Genomic DNA, 9456 nt, shown 5'->3' with positions numbered 1-9456 from the left:
TGGGCACAGGCTCCCGTCGGGGCTTGTTCGTGAAGCCTTGGAAGGAAATCCATCCGAGGGGGTCTCTGCAGGGGAATGGGTGCCCACGGCAGTACCGCACGGCGCCGGAGCCGGTGGCGAAGCTCGGCGGGGGCAATGCGAAGGGATGTGGGAGCACACGAGGAGCCAGGGCTTGGTTGGGCAGAGACCCTGCGGGTGGGCAGAGGAGTGCCTGGCATGCAGGGCTGGCGAATGGGTGCTGGACCCTCACCTGTGGGTCTGGAGATGGCACAGCACAGCCCCACTCCTTGTTTCTAATGTCTCCAAGCTGGCAGACCTCGCTACAGCGCCGTGCCTCAGTTTCCCTGATTTTTAATGGCAAGCGAATGGTGTTTGCACAGAGGTGAGGGGTGAGGTTTAGCTCAGCCAGCCGCCTGCAGCCCTCTTTGAGGCTCCTCGGTGGATGCACCGCACAGACGGAAACAAAAGACAGTGGCGTTGTGTGATCCAGCAGGGAGAAGCCTTTGGCAGCAAAGTTTATTAATATATTTAATGAGGCGGCTTGTGGGCTTTGCAGTGCAGCCCCCAACAACAGCGGGTCCTTTGTAAACGTGCCACCAAAAAGGAGCAAAGGCAGAAAGTACCCCATGTATGGATTTATTAGATTTCCCCCCCCCCAATGATCAATGACACTTTGATTTCTCAAACAGAAGCAAAGGACGTGGCTTGATATTCAAGCCCTCGCTCAGAAAACCTTTGTGGATCCAAGGGTCTGCCCTGCAGGAGCCTTCAGCCTCGTCGCTCAGATGCACGGGGACCTGGGGCTGTGCAGCTCGAGCTGGGGATACCGGAGACTGTTCTGAGCCTGTAGCTGGTGTTTTCTGCTTGTAGGAGTGGTTGCAAGCACCGCTTGCTAGTGCTGCCTTGGAAATCAAGGTCTGGCTTTGCACTGAGGTGTTCAAGGCAAAGTCAAAGGGAATGAAGATGTAGCACAGCTCAGGCAGCGTTCAGGGACTGGGTGTATCCGACACCTCTGGTAACTAATTAAGAGGGGAAAACAGAAGGTAGAAAATCCAAACGGTACTGTTAGGGCTGAGAATCGAGCCGCGTATCTTTCCTCCTTGGTAAATTAAGAAGAGGCCCCAAAGCTGAGCATGGCCATGGGGTGCTGGAGAAGAAGCTGCCCCTATCCCAAATCCTGCCGCCTTTCCTCTAGCGGCTGTGCTTCATCTTGGAGGTGGTGGTGGTTGAGGACCCCACACCCTGCTCTGTCCCCCCACGTGCAGGCAGGCTGGGAACCCCCAGCACGCTGCCGGAGAGGAGGGGCTGTGGGGACTGCTGTCCCTCCCCATGTGCGCCCGTGCACAGTTTTAGTGATGTGGTGAGAAGGTTTGAGAAGCAAAAAATTTGGATGCTCTCTGGGATGCTCTCCATCCCCAAATGAAGCCAGGACTGCCCCCGATCCTCCCTCTGAGTGAGCTGGGTCCTCTGCCCCTTCCCAGACAGAGTCTTTTGCTGCTGCTGAGCTTTAGGGATCTGTCGGGGGAGGAGGGGGGTTTATTCCCTCCCCACTCGCCAGGGGAGGAGGCACAAGGGGAATGAGGAAGCAGCGAGTGTCTCTTCATTCTGCTAAACCCTGCAGAACATGCCTACGTGAGGCTGTTAAGCTCCCGATCGGTAATTACAACACTGCAGCTCTGCCTTTAATCGGGATAAAAGACTTAAGGAAACTCCTTTGCCCCTGGTCTCTACCTTTTACCTAGAGATTTTATTGCAGTGAATGTTAGCAACAAAAATAACTGCAGGAGCTCAGCTCTGGCGTTCGCGCAGCCTTTCCAGCTCCTTGCTGCCTTGGCGCTGCCTCTCTTTGAGCAATTATTTCACGCTGGCTTTAGAAAGCAGAAAGAAGAAGAAAGGAGGGTGTCTGGGCAGACGCCGGGGTGGTTGCGGTTGCAGCGGCTAGTTTCTCTCCTGAGGTCTCAATTCTGCAAGTGGCTGAACGTTCCTGACGGGTTTGTTTGCAGCTCTGTTAGGCACGGCTCCAAGAAAGCCAAAGGTTAGGAGATATGTGCTGCGAGCCCTGCCGCAATCCTGCCTCCGTATCAGTGCCGCGGAGCCCCAGGGTCAATAACCCCTTACAAGTGTGTCTGTCTGTCTGTCTGTGTCTGTCCTGACACCTCCCTCGCTTCTGGCCCTGGGGACCGGGGCGGCTCAGGGTGGTCTCTGCCTGGGGGGTGTGGGGGCAGAGATGCAGAGCTTGGCCTGAGCCCCCCAGCTCTTGGGACCCCATTTTGGGTTTTTACAGATCAAAATGTGAAAACAATCAAGAAGCAACCTGGCCTGTGCTGAGCACATGGTAAATGTTTGCAGAATGGGGAGTTTATTAATTTATTTCTCAGCCTTAGTCCTGGTTTTACCAACAGATGTGGGTGAAGTTCCTTGTGTCGGAGGGTTTGTTGGTCTTTCCCTAAGCTGGCGTGAGGTCCCCAGATAACCCCATTTCTTGCTCCGAAGTCGATGCAATTCCAAGTTAAGGTGGAGACGGCGCTGCGCACTCCTTTGTGAGCAGGGAGAGACGGGCTTTGGATTTTAGCCACCTTGTTAATTGGATCTCATCTTTTTTTTTTTTTTTCCTTTACAGAAACCAGGCAATGCGGAAAAAGTTAATTTTGTACTTTAAGAGGAGAAATCATGCTCGCAAACAGTGGGTAAGTGATTCCCTTATACCTTATTTCATATGTATAAAGGAGTATAATTTATTACGTGAGAAAGAAAAGGACGTTTTCCAGCAGAGAGGTGCTGGTGCTCAGTACTTTGCCTGTTGCGTTGCTGTGGCATCTCTTCTGCTTAAAATAACTTGGATGTAAAGGAGAGGTCCCTGGCGGTGCTGCCGGCAGCACCTCCCGCTGCAGTTCCCCCCTGCAGAGCACACCCGTGGGGTTGGCGTAATCGCAGCAGAGCCCTTCATTGATCTCAGAGAGCCTGTTCACAGCGTCAATGTCTGTTTGGTGAGTAATTGAACCCTCGGAGAGGTGTGAAACAGGCTGACTCTGCTTCCGATAAATGGTCTGAAGGCTGAGCTGACTCTTGCCAGCTGACCACAGAACGATGCTCTAGGAATTTGTGGTTTAAAACAAAAATCGAGCTCTGCAGCAGTTCGTTTCTAGGCAGCTTTGCCTGCGAGATGTGTCCTTCAGGATGGTCCTTGGTTAGGAAAGGGGGAAGGTGAGGTTTATTATGAGGCTTCAAAGGTGTTTGTTGCCAAGTCCCTAGTAAATAGAGGAGAAAGTTCAAGTGGGATTTCCAGAGTTTGTACATTTTCGGCGCTGACAGTTACCTGCGGCAGTCACCAGCGGGAGCTGGGGGTGAAACCAGCACAGAGGGGAAATGCCAACCAGCAGCCCCCAGCGGGACGGTGGATTTTGAGGTGTCCTTCTGTGAAGAGCGATTCAGCTCACAATGCAGGGCTTTGTGTCTGACGTGGGTGATGTGAACACTGATTCCTGACTCGACGTCTCTGTTCTGGGCAGGCTCAGGTGCTGGCGGTAGCGTCTTAAGTTGCCCATGGTGAGGGTTCTCTCAGCCTCTTTGATGCTGATTTTGGACAGAAGTGCTTCAGATGGGAGGAGTTGTTGGAAAAATTCAAAATAATCCGTCCTGGGAAGCGGTTGGAAGGCTCTGCCTTTAAAAGCAGCTTCCGATACGGCAGCTCACACAGACCTTTCTGAGCCAGCAATCAAATTATTTTTTGGTTTTTTTCCCCCCATTTTGTAGCCACCTTCCAAAAGCCACAAATCTTGCACTCCAAAAGGATGGCTGTGTCTGTTTGTATCCAACTACATTTTTAGTTTACTCTTTTCCATGATAAAACCTCTTCCAGGTTTCTAGCAGGGCACTCCAGGGCTCACACCTTCAGCGGGATGCGGTGTGGGAGCCCGTGATGCTCCAGGCACCTTGCCTGCCACAGCTGAGGACTTCTGCCCTGGAGGGAAGCAGATCGATTTTCCCTTCCTCAAACAGGGATTGCAAAGCTTTGTGTGGCTTTATTGGAACCAGAAGGGAACTGCCCAGGAGCTGCTTTCTGACGGAAAGGGTCGGTTAGTGTGCTAAATCTAGACTGAGTCGCTCTGTTGCGAACATCAAGGAGCTGGGGGGAAAGGCTTCAGTAGGCTGTAAGAGCACCGTTCCTAAAATACGGCTTGCAGTAAAGTCGCCTGTCATGCAAAATAGGTGAATTTCTGACAGCCGGTTTATTCTGTGTCCTTGAAAGGGGATTTTTCACTTTAGGGAAGCATTTTGCCTATTTTGTAGAATAGGCAACATACGGTTGCTGAATTTGCAAAGTGAATACATTTGCTGATTCTGTTTGCAGAACGGGTACACTTAGCTATTTTTCTGCCTATTTTGTAGCAGACCCTATTTTTAGCAAAGCCCATCTATGTGCCAGCATTTCTTTCTGTTTTTTTTGCTTTCTGGGGTATTGTCACTGCCCAGGGCTGGCTGGAGCAGGGTCAGAGCTCGGTCCCTGTGGGGTCCAGCCCTGAGAACCCCACCAGAGGAAGAAAACATTTAACTTCCCTTAGAGAGGGGATGCTGCAGAGAGAGAAAGGTAAAGGGAGCTGTTCTGGCTGTAAGAGGTTTATCTCCATCAGCCAGGGAAACAAAACCGTGGGACTTGCGTAGGAATTGGAGTGGTTCCTCCTGTCACCTCGCTCTTCCCCTCCCCTCCGAAGAGCCGCTGCGTTCCCCGGAGCTGCGGGAGCGTGGGCTGCGGGAGGGCTGGGGCTTGGCACAGCCTACAGACTGCCTTCAGCTGCTACGGCGATGTTACTACTCATCCATTTTTAGATCCGCATGTCAAGTCCCATTTGGCTCGCCATCACTTAGTGTGCGATGGAGAGGCGGGTGGGCTGGTGGGAAGGGGAGCAGAGGCAGCACCGATGCTGAAACCCAGCACAGACGGCTGCTGGGGAACGGACACGCTGGCTTAAGGCTGCTCGGAGGATGTTTGAAGAAGGAATGGATGCTTCTGCTCCTGAAGTGCCTGGCTGAGAGCATCTCCTGGTGACTGAGCTGTGACGAGCTGGGGAACGCGCTGTGCTATAAGGTGCCTGTCATCTGGGCTTCTGAAGGATGGCAGAAGATTGAAGGGAGCAAATATCCCAGCTGGACCGAAAAGCGCTGGGTGAGCACGCTGCTGGGGAAATCGAGTGTGACGTTGGTGTTGCTTTTTCTGTCTGCAAATACCACTTCCTTAAAAGAGGAATTCTGGATAAAGCTGTCATCAAGTTTTCCCAAAGAGTGGAGGCAAAAGGAAGAAAAAGAGCCACCCCATCAGCTGTGGAACAGCCCCACGGCCGTGCCAGGCGGCTCTGCCGGGGTGGTGGTCGTGCGGGACCTGGCCCCAGCTCATTCCCACGGGGGATGAAAAACCTTTGAAAGTCTCGAAGCTTCTCACCAGCGTGAGCACTTGTGCTGGGCTGTTCCCAGCTGCGCCGCGGACTGGCACACAGCGCAGGGCACTGGCTGCCTCCCGGCGCTGAGGCTCGATAAACTTTGGGGGTATTCTTAGCCTCTTCCCAAACGCAACACTCTGAAAGCAGAAGATGTTGCAGATTTGCTGGCAGGGTGGGAGGTCTCTGATAGCATTGCTTCAGGAGGGGTAAAAACCCAGCAGCTGAGATTTCTGGGAGCTGCCATGGTTTGTTGACGTTACCTATAGCTCCTCGTCCATTGCATGAGATTCCCCTTGGTGGTGTTCAGGGCATTTTTATGTTGGTTCCCATTCCTCGCTTTCATCTTCTGGCCATTTCCTTTAGCTCCTGCCAAAACCCAAGCATCTCTGGTGGATCCATCTGTCCGGGTGTGCGAGTGGGAATTTATTTGGGGGGGGCAGTGTTAGTCTGCATCAGCTGTGGGATTTCATGTGTGTTGTCCACCTCACATTATTATCAAGGGGTCTCCAAGAGGCCATGGGATCACAGGACGTGTTGCTGCGCCTGGGTTATTGCCAGCTCCGGGATGGCTGGACCAAACCTGCATGCCAGGATCCTGGCACCGGCACCAGGCCACGGAGCTGCTGGTGCTCAGGGTCCACAGCACAACGGACCAGCTTGGCTTGGGGTAACCCAACCACCTCCTGACCTGGAATCGGGCTTTTCCATCAGTTTGGGGTTCTCTTTATCTCTCCCCATGTTTTTTTTTTTTTTTGGTGGCTGAGAGCAAGGCGAGAGCAGAGCGCATCTGGGAAGTCCTACCGCCTTGGATGTCCCGTCCGGTCGTGGGTGGTGATGACAAGAGATGGATTTATTTCTTTGAAATCTGGATTCCCCCTTGTTTCTGCTGCACGGCCAAGCGCGGTGCCGAGCATGCCGGTGCCGAGCCCCAGTTCTGGCAAGCAGCACAGGGGGAGGGAGGCGACCTGGGGTTTGCCATTGATGGTTTTGCAGAACGACATCTGCTTTCGCTTCCTGCTTTGGGGCCTAGAAGGCATTTGTTTCACTCAAAATGAAACCTTAAAACCCCCTCTGGTTGCCCAGCTGCTTCCACGTGAGGCTGGGTGCCATCACTCCTGTCACCATCGGGGACCATGGCCAGGCTGAGCATCTTCTCGGTGTGGACATCACCCCTCCGTGGGTGTTCTGGTCCAGCCAGAGCGTGGCCGGAGGAGGGAGGAGCGATTCGAGGGGGTGTGGAGGGAGGCTCGTTTGTGTTGCAGATGATATTTTAATGTATGGTTACTGGGCTGCTCCCACAAATACTAGGGAGAAGCGTGGTGCCGGACCTGCGTGGGCAGCTGGGTCGGTGTGCCACGAGGACGTTGCCCAGGGGGACGTGGTGTGGAAACCCCAGCAGCGTGCATTTGCCATCAGTGGGGATGTGCTCGTCCCGCTCCTGAGCCAAAAAGGAGGAGCAGCAGCTGGAAGATTAATTTTGCTTCCTGGGACGGTGGAGGAGCTGGGGGCATCACTGCACCATGGCCTGAGGCAGGGGCTGGGTGCCTGGCTCTGGGTTTTGGGGGGCCAGGCCTGTGCGTGGAGCTGCCCTGGGGTCCCAGCCCCATCGGCGTTGATGGCACGGAGCCATCGCTCCGAAATTCCAGCTCTGCACGTCCCGCTTACCCAGCGGGGACCCGCTCTCCTGCCCCGTGTCCCCTCCCAAGACCACGTTTCAATTCTTTCTTGCTTGGTGGCCTCAGGCAGGCGACTCGCCCTGTCCCCGTGCATGGGCAGGGGTCCCTCCCCAGCACGGGGGCTTTGGGTGCTGAACCCTTTGGAGGATGCTCAGGCAGGGGGTGTTGGGTGGGCAAAGCCAGGCTGGGCGAGACTCCTGGTGTCACCAAGGGTGTTGGATCTGGAAGGGAAAAGCCTCAGGGCACACGATGACCTGTTTTGAGAATTTACCCTTGGGTTGGTCCCAGACCCTGGAGCATGTCCGTGTCCTAATAAACCATATTTCTTTAAGCAAGGTGACTCACGCTCAGCCTGAGCAGCCATCCAGGGACAGGCCCGGGGGAGCTGCCCTTCCCCGGCACGTCCCTGAGCTCCCTCTCTCCCTCTGCCCTTGCAGGAACAGAAGTTTTGCCAACGCTATGACCAGCTGATGGAGGCCTGGGAAAAAAAAGTGGAGCGCATCGAAAATAACCCCCGGCGCCGTGCCAAAGAGAGCAAAGTGCGGGAATACTATGAGAAGCAATTCCCGGAGATCCGGAAGCAGCGGGAACTGCAAGAGCGAATGCAGAGGTTAGAGGAGAAGCGGTAGGAAGGGGCTGAGCTGGTATCAGACAGCCTTTCTCTTTTCTTTGGGGACGGGCATGGGATTTGTTGGTGGGAGGAGTGGGCTGGGATGGCTGTCGGTCCCTTTTCTCCCCTTCTAGGCGAAGGCAGAAGCCAGCAGACAAACAGTTTTGCTGCTTTTTCCCCAGGGTGGCTCAGCACAGAGCCAAGGGAAAAGGAAAAAAGTCAGGAATGTGGGTGTCCATCTCCCCTCTGGTGCTGGTCTCGGGGCTGGCGAGTTGGAGCAAGGAGCAGCTCCCTTGTGCTGGGCAATTACTGCCTCGCCGGTGGGCCTTAATGAAGGCATAAGAGACTTGCAGATGGATTTGGTCACGTTGGTGATTTAATACACACACATGCTTTGATCAGAGCGTGGGCAGGGAGGAGATAGATCTGCAGAGGTTATAGGAATGACCACTGATGATGTGAAAGGAGCAAAGTGTCTCGCTGAAAGGGATGTCCCCGTCTGTCCCATCCCCTGTCCATTTTCTCCTCCTCATTGGAAGCGCACATGAGGTGATATTGTTTCCTGCCAGGAGGAGACACGGTTTCATTATTTCCACCCTTCTTGCTGAAAACTCCCCATCCTTCCCATTTCAGTCCCGGGACCTTGCCCAGGGACAGCCGGTGGGTGCAGAACCCAAACCCTGGTGCCAGCATTCCATCCTTGTGTCCCACAAACAGCTGAATGGGTCCAGACTTTCTGATCAGTGGCTTTGTTTTGTCTTAAAGCGAAGGGGAGAAATGGTACTGAGAAGTGTTTTAAGCTTTTATGTGCTTAATGAGAAAAGTTTTAATTCCTCGGGCTGCATGGCTGTTATGTTGGGTGATACTGGGAGGGAAAGATGTCAGTGGCTGGTTATGATTTAAAAGTTCCTGCAGCATTTGCAAACCAGATGTAGTGGCACGGTGCTAACTGCCCGGTGCCAGTACTGATGCCTTTGTGCCATCACTGCAGGAGAAAATAATGGGTGGAGAGTGCGGTTGGGTATAAAATATCCTTCTGTTGTAGTGACCCAGGAGGTGACTGTCAGCACAGGTAAGGAGGGATGGTTGAGGCTCTTGAGCTGTGAGCCCTGAACCCAGGGGACACATGCTGGGCAGGGTGGGATTGCATGGCCTTGGGGGGGTGTTGGGAATATGGCCTTTATGGATGGAGGTCAACGGGGGGGTGTTGGGAATATGGCCTTTATGGAGGTCAACAGGAAGGATAACGGGGCCAGCGAGTTGTTGTGAATGTGGTTTACAAACTGGAACATCAGTGTCTGAGTGTTTGGCTGTCCTTTCCCAGCAGGGTAGGACAGAGGGGCAGCGGCGGGCTCTCCATGTCAGCCGCACGCAGCGAGCACGAGGTGTCGGAAATCATCGACGGGCTCTCGGAACAAGAGGTGAGACCAGCTTCTCCTTCCTCCTTCTTTTCATCCCTCACTCTGCTCTTTTCTGAGGAAGCCAAAAGGGTACCGCCAGGTCCCACAGTGAAATGTGAAACCAAATCTCGCTGACTTCAGGCCGTGCTGAGGTTGGGGAGGTTGCCATGATGCCTGATATGCTTTCTGGAGAGGATCCAAAGTGAGATGCTCATTTAATACCCAGCAGCATCCTTCCAGCCACCTGAGAAATGTAACAGAGCTGTGCAATGGTTCTGCAGGAGCAAAACACAGAGCAAAGCAAGCCAGGAGCTGGTGGCCAGTGGGTGGGGTTG

At 53.9% G+C, this 9456-nt stretch overlaps 1 protein-coding gene across 1 annotated transcript in view; it reads left to right on the top strand.

The window, feature by feature from the left end:
- Positions 1-9456, top strand: part of LOC104462419 (nuclear receptor corepressor 2-like) — a gene marked incomplete at both ends in the record, with an annotated part of 25357 nt that overhangs the window by 8341 nt on the left and 7560 nt on the right. Inside the window, 3 exons of the mRNA XM_010074351.1 lie at positions 2621-2687; positions 7549-7721; positions 9046-9142. Of these exons, the coding sequence (XP_010072653.1) occupies positions 2621-2687; positions 7549-7721; positions 9046-9142 (337 nt within the window). The remainder of the gene's footprint in view (positions 1-2620; positions 2688-7548; positions 7722-9045; positions 9143-9456) is intronic.

Source organism: Pterocles gutturalis, unplaced genomic scaffold, assembly GCF_000699245.1.
Source record: "Pterocles gutturalis isolate BGI_N339 unplaced genomic scaffold, ASM69924v1 scaffold31131, whole genome shotgun sequence".
Classification (NCBI taxonomy): domain Eukaryota; kingdom Metazoa; phylum Chordata; class Aves; order Pterocliformes; family Pteroclidae; genus Pterocles; species Pterocles gutturalis.
Note: the sequence above shows the minus strand (reverse complement) of the source record. Positions and strands in the feature narration are given on the sequence as shown.